General features: G+C 45.6%; 1 protein-coding gene across 11 annotated transcripts in view; it reads right to left on the bottom strand.

Annotated features, from left to right (window-relative positions):
* MBNL3 (muscleblind like splicing regulator 3) overlaps positions 1–27,796 on the bottom strand; it is a 92,060-nt gene that overhangs the window by 35,266 nt on the left and 28,998 nt on the right. For 8 of the 11 annotated variants that reach the window (XR_004148308.3, XM_021548437.4, XM_021548438.4 and 5 more), the window contains exon 2: positions 23,168–24,182. The exons of the other annotated variants lie outside the window; for them this stretch is intronic. Coding sequence is in view for 7 of the 8 variants with exons in the window: in XM_021548437.4 (XP_021404112.1) it covers positions 23,168–23,341 (174 nt within the window). In the remaining variant the exon portion in view is untranslated. The remainder of the gene's footprint in view (positions 1–23,167; positions 24,183–27,796) is intronic. 11 annotated transcript variants of the gene reach the window in all.

Genomic DNA, 27,796 nt, shown 5'->3' with positions numbered 1-27,796 from the left:
AAACCTACTATTTTTTGTAAACAATACTTACACAGTTGACTTCAACTTGATAAGGACTTTGCTATTTCAACTGAAATTGTGAATATCATTGATATCAGCAACCCCAGCTTGGTGTGAAGCTTTGTTCTATTTTTTTTCCCCTCAAAGCAGTTTGCTTAATACCAACAGGGGGTTCTACAAACAGAATATTTTTACTACCAATTAAAAAAAAACACCATACAGCATGAGGCGCTGGTCTTGCAGACAGAGTCTGTAAGCTGAAACCAGTGCCCACACAGTGCTACTGGTTTCAAGGACATGTATTTGTAAGAAACAGAGCTGTGCAGATGCTGCTGCAGAGCAAAGGCTGCGAAATGCTGTCAGTCAGGCCTTTGAGAGCCCAGAAAGACTAAATTAATCACTGCTACACTCACAGTCAAACCCATGCTTTTGGTCCAACTCCTCCTTGCCAACATTTTGAACTTGAGCACCACCAACCACTGTGTTTCACTGGGGCATACTGGAAGCCACAGTTGAGCTCCTCTCTACAGCACCACAGTAAGTTCTTTATCCCTCAGACAATTAATTTTAGGAAGTGGTGATGTGACAGAGTGGCACAAAGTGCTCCCAATTTAGACATCTTGCTATGTAACAACTTTCAAGATGCTCGCTCTATAGTGATAGGCGCCACTAGTACCCCCTGAACTCCACCAGTGGTACAGTGAGCCCTTCTTCTACCCTTCCATCACAACACCCACAGTTCTTGGTACTTTCCAGAAACGCACACAATCTTCAAGACCATTTTCAGCTCTACAAAAGCTGCCAGAAGAACAGAGGAGCTGCCATTTTTAACTCCTCAGTACCAGCTGCAACACAGCAGGGAAAGCAACAGGGAACTGGTAGCAAATCTGCTGTGTGGATACTGGGCTGGGGATAAATAAGGACAACTCCTTTTTATACCTGAGTGGCCTAAGAATACAACATGAGAAAATACAACAGGAGTTAGGCCCCCCAGTTTTAGATGAGCATATTTATGCTACAAGGCACAGCTTTCCTGCAGGGACTAGCTGTGGCTTCCAGCATATTGAAAGCTCAGCACAGGGCACAGGACAGTTCCAGAGCTGTGCACAGAAGACCAACTGAGGCATTCTCCAAGCTGAGTGTTGCACCAAAAAGCACCATTATAGCACCTGGAGTGGAGTGGCCACTGCATATGTTGGTAGGGGCTTGGTGCTCAAAAACTGATATGTGCTGGTAAGCAGCACATTGAGCCTGCTGGCACCAGTGCAGCCATCCTCCTGTAACTGGAAATGTGAAATTTGCTGCTGTCAATTTAATCTGAGTACTGACTCCAGGACAGGCACATTCCCATCCTGTCCCGGGTGGCACACAAGCCTGCAGCCAGGGAATCACTACCCAGTAACAGACTGCTGCTGGCCTTGGCAACATGCTAAATATAGCTGTATTTTCTGGCTCCTCACAAAATGGAAGGAGTCTGAAGGACCATGTTCATCTGCTTCTTTGACAACTACAACCAGGAGGGAAAAGCATATGGACTGCACTTTCCAAAGACTTGAAAAATGAATATTAAAAATAAATCATTAAAAGATTTTATAAGAGTATCTTCACCCCATTTCTTCCCACACACTCCCCCACCCTTACAGTAGGCTGCTGGCATGTGATTGACTCTGTGTTGCCAACTTAAGTCATGCTGTGATGGCGTATACTGTAAATGGCTGGCATCTGACACCAGCTAACGTGACAGCAGCTTGCACTGCAACAAAGCCAGCTGTTTGGAGTGCAGCACTGAAGGCAGCACACTGCAATCCATTAGAAAAACCTGCATTATACCTGGTTGTGTGGAGTTTGCACCTTGTCATCTGCATCCTAGCGGGATGCAAATAAGGGGATTCTGGGTACTGCACCAGGCTGGATGAATCTTCCCTAAGCATGTTGCACAATTTCTCTCCTCCCTGGCTGCTGAAGTGAGTTGAACTGTGCTGCAGAAACAAGGCTCCCAGCACAAACACCACTGCTTGCTCACATGTGCACCAGTAATGCAGTTTGTTACAGTCTCTTTAATCCCAGACACCAGTGAGGGGTTCCAGACACACATTTCTGGTTTTAATGACTGCACACTATGTCCCATCAATCATGAGCAGTTCTCATATGAAAATCTTCAAGCTAATGTGGCTTTTCACACACTGGAGGCTGCAGTAGGTTGGTGCCCTGACTGTGCAGTCTTTTCCACGGATACTGATGACATGTGCAATGACTGACAGCAAAAAGAATGAAAAGAGACCAGGCAGGAAAGGATTTCCATGTTTTGTACAAAACCAGGCACCAAAACACAGCTTGTCTACATAACTTTTCTCTGCATGAAGCAGCAGATTTCCACCTCCCCAAGAGGAACTCAGTGGGGAGGCACGTTCAGAGATGCGCTGGCCCTGCTTACTCAGTGCCTGTCGCTCCAGTGCTGAGGCATGAAACGCTCTCTGCTTTCCATCCCACTCACCACATGCACACTAAGGCTCTCTCCTGACTATGGATCCTTGCTCCTGCCACAGCCTTGCACGGCTTTCTCATACACAATACAACCTCAACCACCATGGTGTCTGCCCCAGATTTGCAGGGCAGGCTGCAAATTCATACCATAGAGCATGAATCGTCCTGCAACAGTGGGAGGCAAAAAGTGGGAAGCTCAGGGTTGCATCCCTGTGTCCATGCAGCACAACTATGAATGTGTACTGAGCAGCACATGCTGCTTTAGGCCTACCCCTACTGCCACCTGCTCTGTAAGGAGAGGTCCCAAGAGGCAGTGTTGGTACCTGGTGCCCAAGCTTTAAGTCACCCATCCTATAAGCACTTGCAACTTTGAAGTTACCCTTCCAGGACAGCAAACCACCAGTGCAACTCAAGTGCTTTGTTCTCACTGCAGTTTGTCCCTCAACAAATGGAATGTTGGCTGGATTGAGTGGCTCATCCTGCCACCTCCAATGCTGCACCGTGCTCCTCTTTCCACACAGGTAGAGAGCTGTGCTGGAGGAAGGGAGATAGCTGTCCATCTCACTGCTGGATCAAACGCCTTCCACTGGCAAACATCAAATAGCATGGAAATAGCATGTTCTCAACTGGAAAACAAAGGAGGCTGGAGCTGACAAGTCAGTCTGATCATTAGCGAGTGTTACGTCTCAGATAGGTGTTCATGCAGCCCAGCTGTCGCTCGCTGCAGTTCAAAGCCAGCTCTGAACACACCTTTATCTGCAAGTCTTTTCTACAGGCTAATGAAATTTCAGAAATTATGCTGCCAACTGAGTCAGTGAGAACTGCAACCTCACAACTTCCCCTGAACATTGACCCTGCCCAATATATCAGGTAACTTCTGTTTTAGCGCAATGCTTTCCTCCTAGCAGTGTTGGAGCAGCTCACTCTCACAGAGAAGTTTTAAAGTGAAATTATGTAGAAAACACTCCTTGAATATGTTTTTATGGAAGGCTGTTTTAGACCCCCCTACAAGCACCCTAAAAAGCATGTCTGGAAGGATAGAGTGAAGTGATACATCTCCCCATTGCTCACACAAATCACCTATTTTCTTTGTTCCCATTACTTGTGTATTTTCCAGACATGGGACTCCAACACATCACAGCTGATTTTCAACTGCAGTTTTGCTCCACTTGCAACAGAAACCTAAAACTTCTGGTTTAGGCCAGAATAGGAATTATTCCCTTCCTCCTTGAGGAAGGGCCCATACTTAAAGGCTATTGTCACATCTACCCCCTTCCTTATTCTCAGCTCCAGACTGTGCAAACCATCCTCTTCCAACTCTCCCTGCACAGTCTCCAAGCTTCTCCTTAGGCTACTCCTCCAGTCCCTGCTGCTGTGGGTATCTGCATGGGGCACTGTGCTCCACCTAACCCCTGACCAGTGCTATGCAGGTACACAGATTTTTTCACGTGTCCTGCAGATGACACTACTGCTTTTACATCCCTGCATGGCATTTCCTTTCCTACTAACAATGTAACATTCTTTGATTCACTCTCAACAAGCCTTTTCCAGAACTACTCCAGACCCAGCTATGCTGCTCCCTGTATGAGGCAGCTGATTCACTCCAACCCTGTATTTCATACTGCTTTTTTTCATACTCACTCACCTTTTTATGGATTACGTTTCCAACCTGTCAAGACTATCTGCAACTCCACATCTGGCTCTCTGAAGAGAGTCTGTAGTTCCTCCCAGCTCAAAGCACCCTACCAATTTAACAAGCACACTCTCTCTATTCCATCATTCAAGCCACCAGAACAAAACAAAACTGAACAGTCCTGCCAAGCACATACTTCCAGACTGCCACTGAACTCAGTTTTCCAAGCTGTTGTGGATAGTCACATAAAAATTTATCCTATGCTTTGTTCCCTGTCTTGTTTGGAAGTGGATTTGTGCTGCATCAAAGACTCCCAAACCTAACGCAAGCACTTCATTCTCCCTCTCTGAAACAACTCACCACAAAGACTTTCCAGTTCTGCTGCTTTTTCTGCTCCTTTTGGGATAGATGTTGGGATTCTGGAGAGTCTCTACTCTGCACCCCTCCTACACCAGCAGCCCTGCTTATACAGTATTGGGTACAAAGAAGCTGGTGGTCTAAAGTTACTTGAAACAGCAATAAAAAATACAGCACAGCTGGCTGCTGACATTTTTCAAATGCAGGTGTAACACCCATTTACAGAGAACCCAGAAACTGCTGTTATGGTGAGGATCCTGCTGTGAACAGATCATAGCTGGAAAAAAAAAAGCAAAATGTATCTTCTAGTTAGCATTACCACATGGCAATCAGCCTCGAAGGCAAGGGAAGCAACACAGACTTCCTACCATACAGAACTTTCAATTTCAGTGTGTGTGAATAAAACTGCTAGAGTTAAGGTCAATCTGGTAGTTTCCAGCTATGGATGATACAGACCCTGTGAAATGCATGTTCTAGCCAAGAAAGAGTACAGAACATGAATACAGAATTTGCTGGAAATAGAATTCAAACAGACCATAAAAAGCACAAACCACATTTTTACAATATATCTAGGGTGAGTTTTGCCTAACTTTGAAATTCCCACCTCTGAGTATAAAGAGCCACTTCCCTGAGCCTGCGCAGACAGATGAGAAGAAAAATGCTAAAAACACCTCAGGTGTTATTTTGGCCCAACTCAGCTCCCCTGCAGTCACTTGAGAATCGTTTGCAGATTTTATGCTGTTCTGAACAATGCTCTGAGCTGCAGCAGCAGCATGTCAGCTCTGGCCCAGGGCTGCTGAGGTGAACAGGGACACGTCTTTTGTCAGAGTACAGAGGACAAGAGTAAGACCTGCCTTTCCACACAGCTTCAGTGGAAAAACCAGAATAGCTATCACAAGCTCCCAGAGCTACTAATGTTCCCAGCACTCTCAAGGCAACCCCAGCCTGTCAATAAATCAGGAACTGAATTTCATGGCTTCAATGAATGTTAGGTCAAGCCCTTTCTGAGCAAGCCTAGACTTGATCTTGACCAAAATGAATGAACCTTGATGTTTTGCATGATTCCAAATGAAAGCAGGTGACATTTGGCAGCTTTGACGAGAGTTTTGGGTCCTTCTGAACTGAGAGCTCAAAGCAAAGCTCAGTGGCACATGCAAGTGCAAGGCAGCTTGGAAACCCTCGGATAACACCAAGCAGACACTCTGTTCATCCCACTGAAGGGAGGCTGGTACACTTTGCACAGTCCCAATCTACCCAGTTTTCCTCTCCCTACAGCTGTGAAGCAGAGCTGTGAGAAGCCAGTTTAGAAAAGCTAAAAAAACCCAAAACATTATATCCCTCTGCAACTTTAAAAGAACAGGTCAGTGAAACACAACCACCTCAGTCCAGGTAGGGTCTAGCTCTGTGTTCAGGGAGTTAGAAAAATGCACAAGGAATGGAAAGCAAACACAACAATCACTGGGTCTGCGACACTGATGCTGCTCTTCAGCCTCTCCCTGTGACTGTTCTGCTGGGACATTTTTGCTTTGCAGGGAAGATGGAAAGAAGGACACACAAGGTACATAAATCCAGCATCATTTTAGCAAAAGGTATTCAAGTCCAGAAATAAAGCTGCCAACAGCCAGCTGAGGAGACTGCTGAATAAATGCTGCTGAAGAGCTGTAATACTTCCATCTCTCTGTCATTCCAGCCTTTGTCTGTGAAAGCCAACCTGTACCACAGACACAAACCAAGCTGCAGGGGCTGTGTTGTGTGCCACTGGCTCAGGGGGATGTGCTGTGCTTGAAGGCTCTCTCCCATCACAGGACGAGAAAACTGTCCCTTGCCACCAAAACATGATGACCAACCCCTGTGGCACATGGCCAAGCTGACAGGGCTTTGGTCATCTACTTATTGCAGAGTTGGACAGGTCACCACCAAAAGGCATATAAGGGACAGCAGCACTTTGCCCAAGCAGGGGACACACTTCCCACCACGTGGCACAAACAGTTTAGCAGCTGAACAATTTCACCAGTACATTAAAAATGTACACTGAGCACATTGCAGTGCTTCCCTCACAGCAGGGTAAGAGAGTGATCAGGTGCAAATGCTGGGAACAAAAAGATGCACAACGTGGCCAAGCCTGACTGCACATGCCAGTCCTTTCAAATAGTCTGTATAAAAGTGCAAAGCACTTGGACAGGGGTGTTTGCAAGATCAGATGTGCTCTGCTGGAACTCAAACATGCTTATCTAGGACTCGCTTAAAATCTGCAGCCTCAAAATGCTTGTCAAGCTTGTTTTTGTTACATAGCTCAAACCAGAGCAGGAGACAAAAACAAAGCAGAAAGCAGCATTTCCATGTCCTCATCTCCCTTTTTAGTAGCACCTTAACTGGTGACAGCCACTCACAGCCATTGCCAATCACTTCAAACCACTGACCCTGGCAAGCAAATCCAACTCCAGAAAGAAACGATGGCTTGTTACCACACAGCTCAAGTACTATCACCCTGACATTTAAAAATATATTTTAATTAGGAACAGGGGGGACATGCAACTACTGCATTCCAGTAGATTCTAAGCAGCCACAGGCACTAGCCTAAATTCCCAAATCCTTATTCACCTGGCAATTAGGGAAGCTGAGAGCTGCTGTGAGTGAAGTTTGCACATTGCTGAATACAGCAATGTTCCACTGAGTTTCCCCAGGACAGCACAAAGAGGTCATGGCTGTCCTCCTGCTCTCACGCAGGATTTTCATTCCAAGCTGTTTGTTATACTTGAAGGTTCTTAAAAACTCAGAGTAGTTATTTTGTTGGGGAAAAGCCCTGTAGCTCCTTCATTATATTTTTACATCTTGACAACTCTTTCCAGCTCTGTTCCCCTGCCAAGCTCTCTTCTTTGAGGCCAATGGCACGCTCTGCTATGCTTAGTGAAAAAAGTGTATTGATTTTAATGTTTTTGGTTTGTGGAACATTTAGCTTGCTCCAAGCAATGGACAGTGTTTACCAAGCCCAAGAAATATATATTAAAACAGTATGGCACTGTCAAAGTATGTTTTTTAAGCTGTAGAGCCATAGAACAGAAAAACATGTTTATCTAAGAGATTACTTCTTCCAATAACAGCAATCTCATGCCACAAAAGACAGGAATAAAGACTTCATCAAGCTCTTTTCTTTTGTATCCACCAATACATTTTGATTATGCTATGTTTGTGAACCATATCAGTCTGTTACCACCACATATTTGAAATTAGGCTTAAACAGAGTAGAATTATCATCATTTAGAGTTTAGAACTGAGCATTTTTAATGTCTTCCAAGTATTATTCCACTACTCTCCTAGGTTCAGGAATGTTAAAAGCACAATAAAATAAGCTTCTTCAATACAGTATCAAGGCTCTCTCCAAGACAAGTAAGACTTTACAGAACAGCCTGGCCACAGACCTGCTGAAGGAAATGATCAATAACAATTACAAAAGAAGGCATTTAGTGTCCAGTAAAGAGGGCATGCTTAGGAGTATGTTTAGCCCTGGGATCACTGCAGGTACAGAGCAGGATGTGGAGGAGGCGACATCCACCAAAGTTAGTATTCCTGTGGGTTTCAATGTGGGACTATTTATAAGTAAAAAAAAAAATCAATTCTACCTGGAAGATAGAAACACTGGAAAGTCATTGATTTTTCTTCTATAATAAATTACAAAAAAAGCCCACACCAGCTCTCTGGAACAATACTGCACAAGTACTGTATTAAAAAAACACCACAAAACCCCAAAGAGAAACAAACAAAATTAAACTTCACATATGTCTTCTACCTTCCATTCTCAATTATGTCCCTCCTGATTGCTATTACACCAGGCCAGGATTAGAAAACAACAAGTGCAGTTTCCCTTGTCCCTTAAACCATCTTTTCATTGCAAATCCCATAATCCAATTCTATAACTTTCACTAGCTGAATCTGTCAAGGTCATATGGAAAGTTGATGCTTCTGACCTTCCTCTACCTACAGTGTCTGTTGAATATTACAGCTGCAGCAGGCAAACCACACGTAGACAGAACCAAGCAAAGTACATCAAAGCCCAGGAGAATAAATGTTAAAGTCCTGTGTTCATGAATACAAATATCGGACATGTGAGCACCTCCAGCAGCCTCACAGCTCAAGTTTACCCAAGGGAAAAGGCACATAGGGATGAGCAGAGATTGATAACTAAGTGTCTGACCCAAACCCTCCCTCCTGTCCTGCAAAGGGCAAAGTCATGCTCAGAAAACCTCATTCTCACTGTGTTTCAGAAAACAAAATTAAATTGCAAATAAAAATATATGGAGGTGGCTAGGTTTGGTTGGGTTTTTCTAAGAAGTTGGCAGAATACAACCATTCCCTGAGCAGGGAAGGATGTGGCTGGGCTCTGCCACTCTGGCTTTCCACACTTCAGGTGGAAACACCAAGATATGTCACAACATGACATGACAGTCCTTCTCTGCAATAGCTTAAGCCAAAAAAGGAGGTGATGGCAGGGCAACAGCAGATGCACCAGTACAGGAGGGTGATGGCCTCAGTTGCCACGACAGAATTTGCTCCCTGACATCTGTCAGAGCCAGGGGTCTGGTGTTCCAAGGCACAGGACACCCTTCTGCTCTTGGCTAGGATTTGCTCCACAGAGAGAGAGTAAAGCCAGCTTGCCCTGCTCCTCACCCTGATGGCCCACTGATGTCCCCAGCTGCTTTCTCAGGCTACAATTCAGTTCACCAAGGACCAAGCTTTGTCCTCATGCTCCTGTTTCAGCTACACATGCCAGGCATATTTGTGCACAGCAGCACGTTTCCCCTCTGCTCTGGCTTTGCAGAGAAGCTACCAAGCTACAGAAAAGAGCTGACTGTGTGCCACCAACTCCACACATCTACAAGCAAGGACCCCAGAGCTTTCTGGTCCATGCCAGGCCTCAGATTTTGTGCCCACAGTATAATGAACTTGCTGTTGGTCAAAGGATTAAAGGTGCAGATACAAAAAGTACCTTTAAGAGAGCTCCTGCAGCCTGCTAGGCACAGCAGGCAAGGACCACACATCTGACATGGGCCTTGGCTTCCAAAGAGGACACTCAAGCCAAGTGACATTGAATCACAACCCTTCACCTAGGAGGCAGCAAGGCTTGAAGAGAAAGGAAGAAAGAGAAAAAAGGAAAAAAACAAGCAAAAATAAAAAGAAAGCCTGCCTTGCCCTAGGCAAATATTCCACCTCAGTCAGCTTTTGCAGACTGATCTATTTAGTGAGTTGTTTATTACAGCCAGTAACATATGCACATTTAAGTCAAAGAGGGGATTTTTCTCTTAAAAAACACCTTCAGAAGTGCTCTTTAAAAAGCACCTGGCACTAGAAAGCAGATATGTGACCAGTATTTGCTACCATCTCTAGTGAAAGGGAGGTTAAGCATTGTAAATGTTTGTTAGGAGCTCAGCCCATGGAGAAGCATAGCAAACTGTGGTGGCAACAGGACAGAACTTTTTCCACAGAGGCAAATATGATGGGCTCACAATGCCAAATACACTGACATCTCTGTGGGCAAAAGGAGAGTTTGGCAATGACAATTCTGGGATAAAACTGCAATTAGTGAGACATATTTAGGTGCAGTTCCCATGCACTAGTCACAAGTGCCACACCACCAGCCAGCTTTAATGACCACGATGCCCACTTCCGTGCCAACATCTGAAAACCTGCTAATATACAATGGATTTACTGTAACAACCTTGGCCAGAGCAAAACTTCTACCTGTTCTAATTGCAACACTGCTCACAGATCCCCGTTCCCACAGTCTGTTATGCAGTCTCGTGAGATCTGTGCAGATTCACACTCCCAACGTCAGTCAGTCAAAGCAGATCCATGTTACAAACTAACAAAGCCTACCCAGGAACAGTAAGACAACACAGATGCTGCAAACCAGACTGCTCAAGGAGGCTTCCTGCTCACCCTGCATTCCAAGCTGACTTAGATAGCCAAAATTCAGGGTCTGTAGGTCTCTACACTGACATACAGTCCAAAACCCCAAAATCTAGCAAGAGTGGTCTGCTTTCTCCATGTGATGCCAGGATAATGTATTTTGCAGAAACCATGATTTAAGCTGCTGAGAGGTTAATTCCATATAGCCACTGGGATCTGTTCCCTTCTGTGTAACAGGAGCTGCAGGACAGGACACTGAAAAGGTTGTATGCCTAGTTAGATGGATGTATCCATTTACTCCTGCGGGATGCAACTTCTGACCTAAATACTCTGCGCAGCACTGGTGTAAGCACCAGAACAGCTAAGAAAGGAATGTGTCCTGCGTGTGCATACATGTGTGTCTGTCCATCCATCTGTCCCAGCTGACCAACACGAATGGAACTGATCAGGGCTTTCCTTTCATTTGCTTGGTGCTTTGGAGTTCATGTTTTTAATAACTGCCAGATTCACTTAGGTTTGAGAGCACAAGAGAAGAGCTGGGGGAGGCAGACGCAACTAAAGCATATCCATGTGGATGTGCTTGTTTATTCAGACTTGAGGCACAAAAGCAAACTGATCAAATTACCATGTGGTTTTTCTGTCCTTCCTGTATTGCTGCCCTGCTTTCCAAACTCCTGCAGCTCTTCTCCTTGTCCCATTCACCAAATGCAGTACAGACTGCCTGAGATGCTCAACCTTTTGTAGATGAGGAGGCATGCAAGGCTTACCTTTTGAAGGCTGTTTTCTATTAGAAAGCAATCTTAAACATGACTTCCTTAGGCAGCAGACACCTGATCTCATGTATTTTACTTTTGCTACTGACAAGAGATATCTTCAGATGCAGCACAATCCCTTCCTAAAAGGGCAGCAAGAAAAAGCCCTTTCACTGCCCTCACCGGGCACAGTTAGGATGAGTCAGCTGCAATGCAAATGTTCATTTGTTTTTAGGTGGGATGGGCCCATATAGATGGGGGTGGGAGGGATTGGAGGGATTTTTTCTGCAAGGAAGAGTGACCTTTTTTGAGGACATCTGCAGTCTCTGCCACGTGAGAGGAGTAGCTGCAAAGAAGCTCCAGGGTCATTAGCAAGTCTGGAATGCAGCAGGACCAGTGCCTACGTAAGGAACACTCCAACACTGCTGAAAAAATGCTCAAACTGGTTTAAACCAAGATAGATGGACTTCTGATAGGGCCCTGGCATAAATCCCTGTACAAACTTCTCTTCAAGTGCCTCTGACACAGGCCAAGAAGGACAAAGTAAGGAAAGTGCTAACACTTTTCCCCTGATTGGGCTAAGCACTGAAAGGATGCTTAAAATCATTCTCCAAGAATTAGCACAATCAAAACAGGAAAACAAAACCAGTTTTGAGTAGTGTTGTTGCCCTACCTAATGTGAGCTCTATTCCAAGTAAAGATTTCTAAAGATTTTATATTACTGTGGACTCTTCAAAAACCCATGCAGAGAAACACAAAACAACAATGAAAATCCTCTTAATTCAATCTGTGCTTTATCGCACAAGGCCACAGCAGGGGATTTCTGGCTGTGGGAATACAAATACTCATCAATGCTACAGCTCAGGGTCCTGCTCCAATTACTACCCAAACACAAAATGAGACAGTCCCAGCCTGAAGAGTTTTCAGTCTAAATACACCGGACTTGGTTGAAAAACCCCAGGCAGCCAGGGGAAACCTCAGCAACACCCAGACTGTATTTCAGCTGCTCTGTCCTGGGCTGCTGCAGCCATGATGCCTTTGATGCCTCCCAAGCTCCTTCCTGCCGGCAGCCTGCCTGTGTCCCACCCCTGCATCACTTGCTAAAAGCGATCCTGCCCATTTGTCTCCCAGTCTCCAAGGGATTTACCCCTCCCCTCTCCCAAGGATGGTGCAGAGCAGTTTGAGTGGGCTGTGCTGGGAAATCCGAGCCCTGCCATGACATGCCAGCCAGCAGATGCTGACAGATCTGGCATGATGGGTGGCCAGGGTCCCTGCTACATCCCCAAGCTCCCCAGTCCTATGGGGAAGTGGCTTGGGGAGCTGCACTGCTCCTCCCCAGAGTCACCCCCCACCTCCTTCCCTTGAGGTCGTCCTTCGCAGCTCAGAGGTTTCAGACATCCGTCTTGCTTTGCTCAGTCCTGATGGCTTTCCAGCTTCGAGCACCAGAGTCACTCAGCCTGCCTGCCTTGCTCCAGCTCCCACCCTGCAGCACATCACTGAGGTTTTACAGGCAACAGGATTGACACAGCAGGGAGTCAAAGTCTGCAGGGAGGTAACCATGATTACATCTTCATCTGCAAGAGCACCAGATGCACTGAGAAATAAAAATGACTGCTGAAGCAACAGGAGAGGAGAGCAAGAGACAGTCCCTGCAGACACTACAACAGGGACAAAGAGGACAGGGGAGCTGCATGAGGGCTTAGGGACAAATAGGCCCAGAGGGGAGGAGGAAACAGAGCAGAAAGAAGCAGGGCATTAGAATAAGGCTGCAAGTCTTGCACCATTGGAGCAATATTTGGGAGGGTTTCTGCATCAGCAGGAGCATCTTTTAACATCTTCATACTATAATGTTTGGGAAGGAGCAACATTCCCTCCAAAGACAACTTGAAAGTCCACTGGTTTATAAAACAAAATTTTCTCACACAGAGGAAAGAGCTTTCCTTCGTACAGCTGACCTAAAACACCATTATCTCTGCCATGCCTGGATGATCTTCCAAGCCCTCCTTAAAGGTTCATCTATATGTCTGGCTTTCAACTCCCTACGACCCTGAGCACTAAAGTGCTACAGCATGGGCTGAAATGTCCAACCCCATGAGGCTTTAGTTTTCAAATCCTGGCAAACTCATCCTGAGTTTGATATCTGCAGCATCACGTGGAAGGGACTCTGGGAGCAGAGCCCAAGCACTGCACGCAGCACAACACTGCACAAACCAACCATTTGGGATCAAGAGCACATAATGGCTGCAAGCCTTACCCATGCTCTGATCCTTTAGGAATGGACAGCAAGAGGAAGAAACATAGACCACTAGGGTCATCCAATACTACTGGGATTACACACTGAGGTTTTGTATTCAAACTCTCCTCAGCTGAAGCAGGGCTCTTTAAGGACCTAATCTCCGTGTGACTGTTCCCAGCAGCAGCTGTGCCCCTGTGGATAACAGGGACTTATAGAAGCAGCGTCATGATGGCCACATTCTCAGGCACACAGGCTGCAGCTCCACTGTACTGGTGCTGCCCTGGCTGCCTTTGAATACCCAGATATTCCACACTTTTCCAAATGCCCCTCTGTTTAAGAGGTGTCTCCTCTCACTATGAACCCAGAACTGATCACAGCACCCAGAGTTCATAAGGCAAAGAAGTGATGAGACAGAGTTAAAGCACCATGTTTCAGGCTGTTGGCTTAAATCCCCATCAGAACCTGGTGTGGGTACTGCTGGGCAGACGTGGGCATCACTCATGCAACTCAACTGGGTTCCAACACTCTTATGTGTAGTGGTTGTTTTAGGTCTTTTTCTGACACCAATGTAGGAGAACAGCTGAAAGTTAGTGTTGTGCTAATGCAGAGTATAGTCAGAGGCAAGATAAAACTCAGAGACCACTCACCAGTAACCCGGGCAATGCATTGTGATACCATAGCCATTCTGGATTACCAGCTAAACATTCCCAGAACTAAGCAGAATTTGCCTCACTTTTTAATGGTGCTCTGTGCACCTACCTCAGCAAGGTGTGGGGGCCAGCAGCACCCCTGCAGCTGTTATGTTGGACTGGGTGGTGGGTCTTTCTCTCCACTGTGCAGCCACACTAATACACGAAGTAGCTTGTTTTAAACATTCACATTCCACTGCTGCAAGAGGAAAACTTCTTCCTAGAGCACAGGCTGCCACCCTCCAAACAAGGTCAGACACTGACCTCCTCCCCCACCGCCAATGACCTTATTAGCACTGATCATGGTTCTAATAATATCCCGCATTGTAAGCGGGCCATCTGCCGTAATATTTCACTACAAACTTGGGGAATTGCTTGATTTGAGTAGGCTCGAGTCCCAGCAAGCCAATTGTGCCCTCTCAGGAATATGCTTCTTCCTCACAGCTTTAAGCTAAATGTTGCATGCAGAAAGGCACCTCCAGGTCTCAGCTTTTCAGCTTGGAGCTGAAGCATGAAGAGAACAGCCCTGAGCCATTCCCACGTGCTGGCTTCAGACAGAGGAGGTAAAAACACAGAGTTAGTGCTTAATAATCCCTGACTCCAGCATCCGGCTCCTCTGACAGTGGAGACATCAATTAACCATGTCACTGCAATCCTAAACCAAGGCCAAACACTAACCAGACATTCAGAGAGCCAGATGTAAAACCCAAGGCTCCCAAGAGATCAGCATTACTTTTGTACCATGTACTTTCTACTGTGTGGACAGCAGAAAGATTTTACTATCCTAACACATTACCTATGGTTAAGCTGAATATTTTCATTGCCATTACAGAACAAGGGCTTTCCTAACAGGCTGATAAGCTTACAGAATTAAGCGTGTTTGATAGCTATTCCTTTGGAAGGAGCCAGGGTTTGAAAAGCTTACTCAGTTATAGGACACCTGTCTAAAACACCCAGAATCTTGCTATTACAGCAGCTCAGCTTACACTCAGCCTTCAAAGACATTTTTTTCTGCACTGCTCCTGTGAGGTCAAAAAGTGCAATTAGGCACGGAGACCAACATTACAACACTTCGAAGCAGTTTGCATCATCACAAGGCTCTGAAAGGTGGTTTTCCAAATCCTTGGTCTTTCCTCTAATCAAAAGACTGTCATCAGACATGGCACGAGGACTATAAGGGGTGAGGAAGAGGGTCAGTGCCTGGGTCCCTGCTGTTTTATGAACAGCAATAAAACAGTATTAATAAGCCAGAAGTAAAACTGTGCCTGTATGGGGCAACATTCACACAAGGTCTTCAAAGCATTTCTTTTAATACCAGCAAAACAATATTTATAGGGGCAGAATTTCAAAGAGCTCAGCTCCTCACTTGGAAATCTAACCACTTATTGAAATGCTCTGTGGGAGATGTCAGGCAATGGGCTCTCCAAAAAGCCTGGCACATCTTGTTTATATTTGTTTTAAAGCTTCTAAACAGCTCAATTACATAAAAGCATGTTACTGCACCCTCCTTCAGAAGGGTGAACCAAGTGGCAGAAAGCTATTGTCAGCTAAGAGATTACATCAAACTGATGCTATGCCACTGAAGAAATCTGCCAACTCCACATATCATTCAGTCACTCCCCCTGAAGGCATCTTTCACCACCTTTTCCCCCAGTGCATTTTGCTGTCCTAATGCAATCAGGAACATGAGAAGTCCCTAGGCAGCTTCACCAACACTGCAGCATCACAGCCAAGCATCCTCTTTGCCCAGACTCTGTCCAGGCACAGAGGCTTGTAGGTTGGGTGCTTCTATTTCAATTCCAATGTTAGCTACTGCTACACATCAGGGCTGGAAGATGTACTGCTTGAACTTCTTCCCTAGAAGAATTTGGCAGTGCCACATTTTGCAACATGGCACCATTTGAGGTGCCAGAGCTCACTGTACACACACACACCCCCCTCCTTTTGTGCTCCCTTGGCCAACTTCTGACTCACAGCAGGCAGAGCCAGCCACTTATTATCTGGGCCCAGCACCTCATCTTCCTCCTCCCTGTGCAGAGAAAGACCCTGGGGCTCACAGAGCATCCCCCTGCAGTTGTGCTGGGTCACAGGCATGGAGCTTGTGCTCGCAGATCCCAGAAGGCTTGTCAAGACTTCAAACTCAAGTTGTACATCCAAAGGAACTCTCAAAAGCCAAAGGTGGCATAGCAAACAAACACAGGCAGCTCTTCCCCTTTGGAGACTGGGTGAGAAGACCACTTCCCATGCTCAGAACTTGATGCAACAGCTCACTCCAGTACAAGGAGCTCTCTGCTGCCCACAGGAAATCTACAGCACTTAAAATCAGGCTTAAGTATTTTGCAGAACTGGAACCTTGGTCTGGAGGGCTTTGCCCTTCAAATGGGAAAGCAAGCCTCAGGAGCAGGAGGGGAATGCCGGGGCCAGTGGAACATTGCAATATGCCCATAAAAGGTTTCAAAATGTATCTGCTTAAGCATACACAGAAGCTCAGAAGGGTTTAAAGTCAACATCTCAAAAGAATTTCTCTCCTGCTTTTTTAGGCAAGTGTAAGCAGCAGTCAGCACTTTACCATCATCTTCCCCACCAGAAACCCAAGGTTACTCTTGGCTAATATTAATAATGTAAATGCTGCTGGCTTTACCCTTTGAGGATGGTGGTTTGCTCACGCCACAGGGAGAAGAATGAGGCAACATGAGCTGCAGGCAGGAGCAGAGGCCCTGCATTGCCAGGGCTGGCTGGTGAGGAAAGGAGAGGCGAGGTTGGCAGCAAAACCCCACTGCTGAATTTGCTTGGCCCATCTCCCTGAAGAGACTGGCCTCCAAAATGTGGTCTCTGCTTTCCAACATGTACAAGGGGAACAGCACACCAGTCTGAGGCCCAAGGAAAAGCTGTAATCAGCTGCAAGGAGACGGACAAGGACGGTGTTCCTGTCCTTGCCCCTTGCATTGGGAGAGGTTACCAACTTACCAGCCTATGCCTACACCTCTGCCAGCCTCTTGAACCTGTCCCAGAGACACCACACATGAGACTGGCACTCACACACATGCAACAGCAAAGACATCTGCTCCTGTATGGGCAAGCCCTCAGGAGCAATGTGGGGTTAGGAGGTCTGGGGCACAGATGGTGCTCTCCATCTACTGCACAGCAAATACCCAATCACCAAATATCCACCCTCTGCAGGAATACGAATAATAAGCTGAGAAGAGAGCATCCCTTCAGGGTAGCACCAGAACCAGACTATGCACCAGGAAATCAATAGATATCTCACTTTTTTTGCCATGTTATCAGACAGCACCAAGTTTCACAGAGCACGTGTTCTCATAAATGTAGAGGCCAAGGTAGTGTTCTCTGCTGAGGCTGCTCAGCTACAGATAAAGACAAGGCCAACCTCTTCACTCTCCCCAACACACCTCAAAGATCACCTTTAGAGCACAGTCAAGAATTCCTGTCAAGGACTCTGCCTTAAACCTTTGCAAATGGCTGGCAATTAACAAGATCTTCCTGCATCTTCCTGTCTATTGCTGTCCTTGCAGCACAGTCACCAGGTAACACCAGCCTGTTCCAGTTACAGAAGTTCATTCCCCAGCAGCTCTGCAGAGAGCAGGACCAAGGGAATTCCAGCTGCTGGACTTTGTATTCAGTGCCTAAGGCACTCCGTCCTCCTGCTAACCCTGACACAGTGGCAGCAAACTGCAAGAGAAGCAAGGGGACAGCTCAAAGCAGCAACCTTCTAAACCATGACTGCAAAACCCACCAGTGCTCATCTGCCACAGTTCAGCAGTCAAAAAGTCACAGATAAATGAAATGAGACTACTGGGCTACCAGAGAAACCATTGGATAACATTAAACAAATCAAACATGATGTGCACAGACCTCTGTCCCACAAAAAGATCAGCTAGGCAGGTTAAAGAATGAAGGTGTATTCTTTCCCTGGAAAGCTGAACATGCCTAGGGAGGTCCCACATCATCTTCAAGTAACCAACCTTAACCCCAAAGAGAGAATCTGCAGTCAGACAAAGGGACAGGCCTGGGAGATGCTCAGCCACAAGCAGTGCCAGGTGAGCTTCTCCATCAGTGCTCTCCATCCCACAGATGTGCCAAAAACTTCTCTCTCCATTCCACAGATGTGCCAAAGACACTACAGAGAGTATAGACAGTAAATATGCCAATTTATAAATTAAGATGTGAAAACATGGAACTTGTAACCTATAGCTGAGAAGGAATCAGGCCGAAATTATTTTTCCCCCACAAGCTCTCCTATTCTCCTTGAAATACAAATTTAATTCAGGGAGAAATACAAAGAGAAATATAGAAATAAAGAGAAAAATACAGAGAAATAAAGTATTAACAGATTTTAAAAATAAAACTGAGTCTAAATACATTTTTCCCCATTTTAAGTTGTTTGATTACGTAGTTTTAAAAAGCACTTATGACATGCCATAAAACACACTAGCACCCAGAGTGGACAGAAAGCTGCTGCAAATCTACTCTTGCCACACAGGTAAGTGGCTTAATGACCAAGGAAAAGTGAGTGGTTGTCACACAGGCGATGTGGGCTCAACACTCTTCTTGTGGAATATTTATATCTCCATTACACTGAGCTGAGACAGGGAGTCAGAGTGTCTCAAAAAATATCACTATGGCTTTGTTTGCTTTCTTCTTCCTCTCTAAAAGTGTAACCATATGCTAAGTTTAGTGGGTGTTTTTAGTTGTTTCTTAATTTGGAGTTTATTTAAATTCTAAAAAAATAGATTTGATTGCCAACCAGTAAGTCAGAAATAATTCTAGTCAAGTCAGCATAAACCAGGTACAAATTAGCATGAAAACTGTGAAAAACAGCCTCAGGTACATCAGTTTCAAGATCATATAGTACATCTATTGCCCAAGCAGTGTGAACTTTTTAGACTGCCGTGGGATTTTGAATATTATTACCGGAGAATAACACTTCTTTTAGAAAACAGACAATTTAGACAAAACTACTTTTAACTTCTTTTTATGCCTGTTCACAGAAACTTTTCACCTTCTTTTTGTAGAGTATTGCTTTGAAACATGCAATAGTTTAACAATGTTTTTCACACTGTTAAACCTCCCAATTGTCAAAATTCGTATTACTCAAATTTTTCACCCCACTATTTTCCATCTCAAAATGCTCTTTGAAGCTTCAATTCACATGAATGTTCATAAAGAAAATTTAAAAACCCCTAAACAGCAAAATGCCCCAGCCCACATCTCACAAAGCTGCGTTTGTAAATGTTTTTAAACCTCAAGTCCTCAGTGCAGATACCCAAACTGTGAGCAGTATAAATCAAAGCCTCTGTGAACACCTGATATGCATTACCTACACATTTTTATATAATATGTCACCATCTCCTAATGCCCCATCAGTGACCAAAGATTATGCTTTTTTTCCCTTCCTGACAACATCAGAAACTGAAAACACAATCAATGACTTGCTGGCCAGGAACTAAGAGTCAGACAAGCTCATATCCTGCCCTCCTGATCCAGCCTGAATAGGAAAGTTAATGACTTGATGAGCAGCTCACCAAAGTGCCAAAACAAACCTTTGTAGGAATTGCCATGAGCCAGCAAACCATGTCCCAGTCCTTACAAAAAGCACTGGCTCTGCATGGGACAGTGCACACTGAGCCTGGGAGAGAAGCAATGAACGAACCCAGAGGCCACCCCAATTTACAAGGATGACATGACATTCCTCCCCTTTGCTCAGAACATCTCTGAGGTACCAAAGGACCTGGCTAGGAGGTACCAGAGAGCACTGGCCACTGACCAGCAGCCCTCGTGGTCACTTCTGGAAGCAGGGTGGCCCAGCATAGCCAGCTCTCGGGCCTCTGGACTGCCCTGCAATCAAGCAGTGCAGACTCCTATCATTCACACAAATTAATTCAGAGAGCACTGCTTCCAGAATAACAAGGAGGGATGCACGAGTAGAGTGAGAGTTCTCTTGGCATCTGATTCAAATAGCAGCTTCTTGCAAGAAACTATTTTTAAGTTTTGTATCAATCTGCTTGAGAAAGGTTCCTTCTGCTGCCTACAAATGTGCAAACTCCTCCTTCGAAGAAACACAGCTCAGGACAGCAAGATCCAGCCTTGCACTTTCAACCTAATAAAGAACAGATATTTCACGACCAAAGCATTGCACAACACACAACGTTCCTGCAGAACATGTTCTGGTGAGGGCCCCCATTACTTTCAATGAGTCCTGTGTGTTCTTCACAAGATTACAGGTAGCACACAGTTCATTACCTGTGAAACAGCCCACACTGAGGCAGTCTGACTTCTTCTGGAAGCATCACTGCTTTTTCCACTGCAACAGGCATGGAACTACTATAGGAGATTAAGGAAAAAGGGGGAAAAGGGCAATCCAGTAAGGTATGGATGCTGCACATGACCTGACCAGTGAGGTGAAACCATTGTTTGCTGGGTTATCAGAAGTTCCTGTATGAAGGCATTGTTCAAGCTTAAGAGGTCTGTGAGAGAAAAAAAAAAAAAAACAAGCAACAGCAGCACACAATGGATGCAGATAAGCAAGGTCTGAACAAAGCCCTGGGCGGCTTCAAGACAACGGGAAAACGTATTAGCCACAAGCATCCTATATCCTGCCTCCAATAAAGCAACACAGATGTTCTGCTAATGCAGGGCAGACAAGAGAGCACTAAGCAGCTATTGAGCCCTCCACAGGAGAGAGGGTCGCTGTTCCACAGCTGTTGGGCACAAAGACATCCACAGGATGGGCAAGAAAAGCCTCTTAAAGGGTCGGAGAATGTAACACCTTTCTGGTGACTAGTAAGGGTGGTCACCCTTATAGCCATGAGCCCCTAAAGACCACTGCAAAAAGTGCTTTGGAAGCCCACCTCTGGCCCAGGAACAGAATGACCATTTTTTGAGGGTTTAGTCCCCAGGGGAGTTATTTCCACTGGGAAATGCATGGCTTTAAGACATGCACACACTCAGGCTGCACACTGGGGACCACAGTCCTCCATGGCACAGGGAAACTGGGCTCTGTCCACTGAGAGCTGCTGGATTCATGGGGCTGAAGGAAGTGCTCCAAGACCCACTGTCCTGTCTGCAAAGAAGGGTGCATCACCTTTGGCCAAAGTGCTCTGCACAGTCAGACTTCTCCTCAAGTACTTCCCAAAGACAGAGCTGTCAGCCCTCCATGAGGCTTTCCTAAGTCCAAAAAACCTGTTCTCTGGAAAATTCAGGTCACTTAACCAGCACATACTAGGCATCTGCTACTGTGTCATGAGGAAACTGCAACCAGAACGTTATTTAACAGCCAGTTACACAGGAAACACTCTGAGCTGTAGAAGATCACACCCTACTCCTTCCCCTGAGTGTTTTTTTTTGTTTGTTTTCTTAACATCGTGTTCCCCATCCCATCCCCATTACTGAAGTGGGAGAAGTGTTTGCTCATACCAGTGGGTGGGATTTGAACCCCAGCTGCCCATGGACTTGGTCGTGCACATCGTCCCAGCCCCAGCTGTGCAGAGAGGGGCTGGCACAGCTGGGTGTGCTGCAGGAACTGCACTGCCAACAGCACAGCAGGAAAGTGTCACACACGGGGTGACAGCACAGCTCAGAGCCCAGCCAAGCTGGATGGCTGCACTGGGACACCGCCCAAGATGCTGCAAACATCAGCAAGGGGCACAAAACTATCCTCCACAGCATGACAGCCCTCCTTTCCATTCACAAAGATACACTGTAAAATATTAACATGTTAATCTCTTCATTAAAAATATCTGCACTGCCATTAGCTACAAATCAAAAGTTTCAATGGCAAAAAGACTAAGATTATTTCCCCCTTCAATAAAAAAATGCTTTTCTTTCACTGTCAGCAAACCAGCAATGTAAATGAACATTTGAAAGTCACTGTAAAACTAAGAGTAATTTCATATAATCAGATTAAAAAGAGAAAACCAAATGCAAACAGAAAACTTGAGCTTCTTGGAAAAAGAGAACAGCAATGAAAACATGAAGAAGCCACTAACAGGAACAAAATGGGTAAACCAATGTTAGTCCAGATCCAGTCCTGGTCTGAACCTCTGCATATATAACTCTACCAGTTCTGTTACTCATTAGACTCATAAAAATAAACACAAATCTTTTCAAGCAACAGTTGAAGTTTAAGAGAAAACTTTTAAGATTATAAAATTTTCCAGACTCTTTCTAGAAATTTTAACAGGTTGATTACTTTGGTCAAAACATTAAACACAATGTCAAGAATTCTCATCTGCTATCAGTTATCCATATGGTCTCAGAGCAAAAAATGCTTTTGAGGAGTCATACATTTGGGGAAACAAAAAAAAAAGGATCTTCCTTTCCAAAGAACCATGGTGAAGTGAGGCCAGAAAGAGATGCCCACATCCCCCTCCTGTGAGCCCCTCCACTCCTCACCCTGACTCACAGTCCAGGTCTTTGGTATTTTTGAAAGTCATCCCTGGAACTCCAGCAGGGACAAGCAACCAAGAGAAATTTACTGCCTCCAAATTCAACTCTGCAAGGACTAGCACCAGTCTCATGGCTCAGGCCTAGCAGAGACATTGAGTTTGTGTGTCCCAAGCAGAAAGCACTTCCCCAATGACCATTTCTGGAAATGTTCTCCAAATAGTTTGGCTGGTCTGCATCGACAGGACAACCTTAAAGTGCATTTGCAACTCTGTCTCCAGGAAATACATGTAAAGTTGATTCATTATCTTAAAATGCTGCTTTCATCTTTGCTCACTAAAAACACATTTCAGATCCCTGCACCAAATGCACTGCTGATGTGATCTGGACACTCAAAACTGATTTCAGTTTTCTATACTCTTATTTCATTTGCTACCCACAACCAGTGTTCTCTGTTTCAGGGACAGTTATATCAGACCTGAGCTACCACTGAAAAATGCCCGGGATAAAATCCTCTCTCCCTGCAATGCCTGGCACTCCAGGCAATGGCACCCAAAGTCAGACTCAGCCTAGATTTCAGGAGCAGCATCCTCCCTGCAGACACAGAGCAATAAACAGCTGTTCTGCACATCCCACACCCCTGCCTGAGCCACTCGGAAGGGAAAGAAAAACAAGGCAGCTTAGGCAACGCACGCGTTTCAGTCCTCACCTTTAGGGAGTCAAAGCAGGCAATAACTCGACCATTTTCCACATGGCAACTCCGTGACGGATGGGCGAACTTGCACTCTGCATCAGACCGAGAACAAGTCCCTCTCTGAAACTCTCGACACACTTCTAACGTCAGCCATTTTGTATCACGAACCAGGGAAACGTTTACAGCCATATTAAAAAACAAAAATTAAAATGCAAGCAATCGCACCCCTTCCTCAGGGTAATGTTTACTGCTGATCTTCTTTTTCTTCTTTTTTTTTTTAAAAAAAGGGTAAAAAAGTGAATTCAAGTTAAATGTGAAGAAATAACTAACTTGTTGCTTTGGTAGAACTCCTATTCATCAGCACTTAGGTTTTCATTTAAGTCAAATCGTGTTTCTTTAAACAAGAATTAAACATAAAGCCAATCATAAAATAGAAATCTTATCAGAACAACTGAAAATCAAATTAGAGGCCAGCTCCTAAAAGTGCAATTGTAGAAGTTAAAATACAAGTGTTATATTTTGTGCCACTGCCAAAGTTACTTGCAAATAACTGGCAGACTTTCAAAAGAATTCTGTGCTCTCCAGTTAATGGTTTCAATTATTCTTGCAAAAAGCATATGCTGCTGGCAGCACTTCAGTTTGTGGAATGGTCTCGGTCCTTGGGGAGAAAACTTCGGGTTTGTTTTTTTTTTTTTTTTCCTTCTATTTCTTGCTTCTAAAAATTATGGTTCACGAGCATCAAAACAGGCAAAAGGATGTTAGATTTTTTTTTCCTCTTTCTTTTCTTTTAAATATTTGCTACATAGTCGGGGGAAGGAAAAAAAAATAAAATGGCTGAGCAAACTGCGTGTATATGGTGAGCAAAAAAAAAAAAAAAAAAAAAAAAAGGGCAAGGCTGGAGGAGCCGCCGTCAGGGCACGGACTGCAAGCAACGCCGAATTAAACAGAGAGGGGGGCGAGGGGCAGAGAGAGGCAGCCCTAGACAGAAATCCAAGCAGCGGTGGCTTCAGGAAAGGCACTTTTCAGCAACCTGCAGGAAAAAGAGAAATAGAATCAGCCAGGAGCCTGCGGCCCCGCTCGGGCGGCGCCGGCGGCCATTGCGGGCACGGGGGCACTGCCCGCGCCGCGCTGCGCATGGGAGGCGGCGCCGGCCAATGGCGCTTGCCGTTACAGCAGCCCCGCGGGCAGCCGACCAATGGCAGCGCCCGTTCCATAGCGCCGCGGTGGGGGCCGCCGCGCGCCGCAGCCCCGGGACAGCCCCGGCTCGGGCTGCGCCCCACGGGCCCGCCCGGACCACGGGGAATCCTCTGCTCCTCGGCACTTTGGGTTTCTTTAATTCACTAACCCACCCCCTGTTCTGGAGGAAACGTTCAGGCAGGAAGAGCAGCCGGTGGCTTTCTTACATCCCAGGCTCCTGCTCAGCCCTGCACCGCTCCGCACTCCCAAGGTGTTCCATCAAACCCATCCCCAGCGCAGGGCTGCTCCTGCGGTGGCACATGGAGACAAACGACTGCTTCGCAGCCGCTCCTCTATGGATTCAGAGCCTACAAAACTAGGAGCAAACCCGACAGGGAAGCCTAAGCCACACACACACACGGAAAAAATTAACTCATTGCTCACAGCTGTAGTTTTCCACCAGACCAAAGGCAACTCGAATTACTCTGACTCCAGCAACTCGTGTTATACAACAAACAACTTTCAATGCATTCCAGTTGAAGGCTTCCTTGGCATCCATTAAAATGTTAAGCTGTCTCTAGAGTCTCCCATTCTAATATTAGCTGTACCATTGCCGCCTGATAGGATTGGGTTGTTTCCAAGTTCCCAAAATCCGGCCCTTTATCTTCCTAAAGTACGACCGTCCACTTCTGCAAACATTTGACAGGCGCGGGATGTTGCCTGTGTGACTGCTATTAAGATTTCAAGCTTTCGTAGGAGAAAAGCCTTCAACTACAAAAAAAGGAAGCTTAAATTCCTCTTTCATTATTGGTGTGTTATTGCAATTACACTGATCAGTAACTGAAACCTACTGGAGCTGGAAACAATGGAAACAATGCTACCAAGGAAGAAGTGTGGGAAGAGGCTGTCATCAGCAGCAGGGGGTGGGGCACAGAGGCTGTTTGATTCACAGATCGAATTATTTCAGTTTAGAAAAAAAACAACACTCATTAAACCTACACTGCAAGTACTTTCTAGGCTTAATTAGACTCAAGTTGATAACAAAACCTCCCCAGATCCCTGCAATTCAGCTTGAGGCATCAGCACAAAGCTTGGTCTGACCCATGCTTCTGGAAGGACCTTTGCATTTTTGCACATCAGGTGGGGAACAGAGACTGCAAACGTCATATTTCCTAAGCATGTTTTAAACTTCAAAGAGAAGGAAAAAAGGCACACCTAACCATGCTCGTGTCTTTTGGGCTTTGTAAAGAGGAACTGCTCTAAATCAATTCCAATTTTGCAAACAGGGCAAATTTATACAGGAATCCTATTCACTGATATGTGGGCTCCCTGTTCAACTGAGCTCAGAAAGCAAAAGAAGGGAGAAGATGGGCAGAAATCTTCTGCAGGGAGCTAAGGACTAGCTGGGTGCAGCTCTTAAAAACGAGCTAGAACAGGTCAGATATGGGTGGGGATTAGAAAGAATGCAGTCTCAGAAGTTCTTTCGAGCAGACTGAAATACAACCATCTTGTGGATTAAGTGTCTATTCCACAGCTTGAGACTCCCAAGGCAAGTAAGGGTCTGTTAATGCTGGGGATAGAATATGATGGGTCTGACTTAACACACAGTTACACCAAACACCAAGATGTCCAAACAGCATAGCAACATCTACCCTTCCCAGCCCCTGAACCTCAGGAAATCTCAATGTAACAAACCAAATGTTGACCTTGCTCTCAAGCCATGCACCTCAGGATCACACACTGCCCACAGGAACACTAAATTGCACTAAACTGTTCAGTCCTCAAAATGAAGGGCATCATGTTAATGAAAGCTAAATCAAATGAATTATATAAAATATTAAACTATTAATAAAAAAATATTCAGACACATGTAACACAGTGGATATTTTTCTTTGCAACTTGTGGAGTAGGGAACAAGCCCACTAATGGAAATTGCCCCTGCCCCACACCCTGCAGAAGGGCACATTTATCTGTGCAACATTCAAGAGACAAGAAATTTTCTGTGCCGTGCAAACAACCCCACCTCCCTGCAGAAGGACTGACTCATCTCAGACCCTGGCACTAGAACTTCTGTACTGGAGGGAGCCAAATTAATGAATCTATTTTTCGTACCACAATTCTGCAGCCTGCAAGGCACCTGGCAGGGCACTGCAGCAGCACACACTGCCCCATCACTTGTTTGCTGGGCACTCAGGAGAGCAGTTAAGCACATGCTTAACTCTGAGCATGCCAACAGTCTTTCTGAAAAGAAAATCTGAACCATAAATTTAAGTGCTTTGCTGAATCAGGGCCTAAATAAATGAATCTGCTTCACAGGTTTATCAGGACTGCGAGGCCAGCAAGCACGGGCAGCAGTCATCGTGTTTCGGCTTACATGATCACAGCCCAGAGGAGCACGAGTTAGGCTTTTCTGCAAGTCAACAAATACAGTTCTGTCAGCATTTGGATTGCTGCAAATCCCTCTCTATGTGGTCACGGGGAAGGCTGGAAACGCATGCATGCAGGGCTGACATCACAGCAAGCGCTGCACACTGCTGCAGCGAGGCTCCCACGCACAGCCCAAGGACAGCACACCCCAGACAGGAACACTGACAGTACAGAGCTTCAGCTCTCCAGGTTTCAACTCCTGGCAGTGAACAACTGTTCTCACCAGCATGCACCCTTTCAATTCCCTTGTATTACCCTTTTTTTTGCGGGGGGGGAGGGTGTGGGGTGGCTGGCATTTTATTCCCTTTGTTCTCCCGTACATTTCAAATGGGAGGAATTAAAAAAAAAAAAAATGCATGCCAAAACCAACATACAACCTACAAGGATTAAAAAGTAGCTCCAGAAATCAGGGGCTTCGTTAGCGTACAGGAAATACAACAAAGGGTAGGTGCTGCCTTTTGAACCCTTCTCAGCAAGCCAGATCCGTCTGGCAGGGCTCAGCTCCTCCACTACCAGATGAGCCAATCTCATTTCAACTGCGTCCGCATCAAAGCTGGAGAAAGCAGCAGAGCAGAGAGAAAAGCCTGTGGCCTTTATCCCTGTAAAGAAACTACAATATCCCTGAAGCCTCTGCTCCAGGGCCACTTGCTGGGCCAGGCTCTAATTGCCTCAGCTGCAGGAGGTTGGGGCTTGCTCCAGATGTCAGCCCCAGCCTTACAGCTGCCAAAGTGCAAGGGAACAAGGGCAGTCTGAGGAGTAAGGGTCACACCAGGGCTCGCCTCTGGCGGGACTAAGATGCCCTGACCGCTTGAGGTAACATGAGGATGAGCGTATTTCACTTGATGCTTGAATTCCTCCTGCTTGCCACGAAACTGATCCCCTTCCACTGACAACCCCCATGGATGTCAACTTGTGAGGACACTTCCTGACAGCCGAGTTCAGAAATGGTAATTTATGTGACAGGATGGATTTGAGCAGCTCCCAAGTGTAAATGATGCTATTTAAAAGATTTTTTTTTCTTTTTTTTTTTCTTTTAAGAAA

This window comes from Lonchura striata, chromosome 4A (genome assembly GCF_050655825.1).
Source record: "Lonchura striata isolate lonStrDom1 chromosome 4A, ASM5065582v1, whole genome shotgun sequence".
Lineage (NCBI taxonomy): Eukaryota > Metazoa > Chordata > Aves > Passeriformes > Estrildidae > Lonchura > Lonchura striata.
Note: the sequence above shows the minus strand (reverse complement) of the source record. Positions and strands in the feature narration are given on the sequence as shown.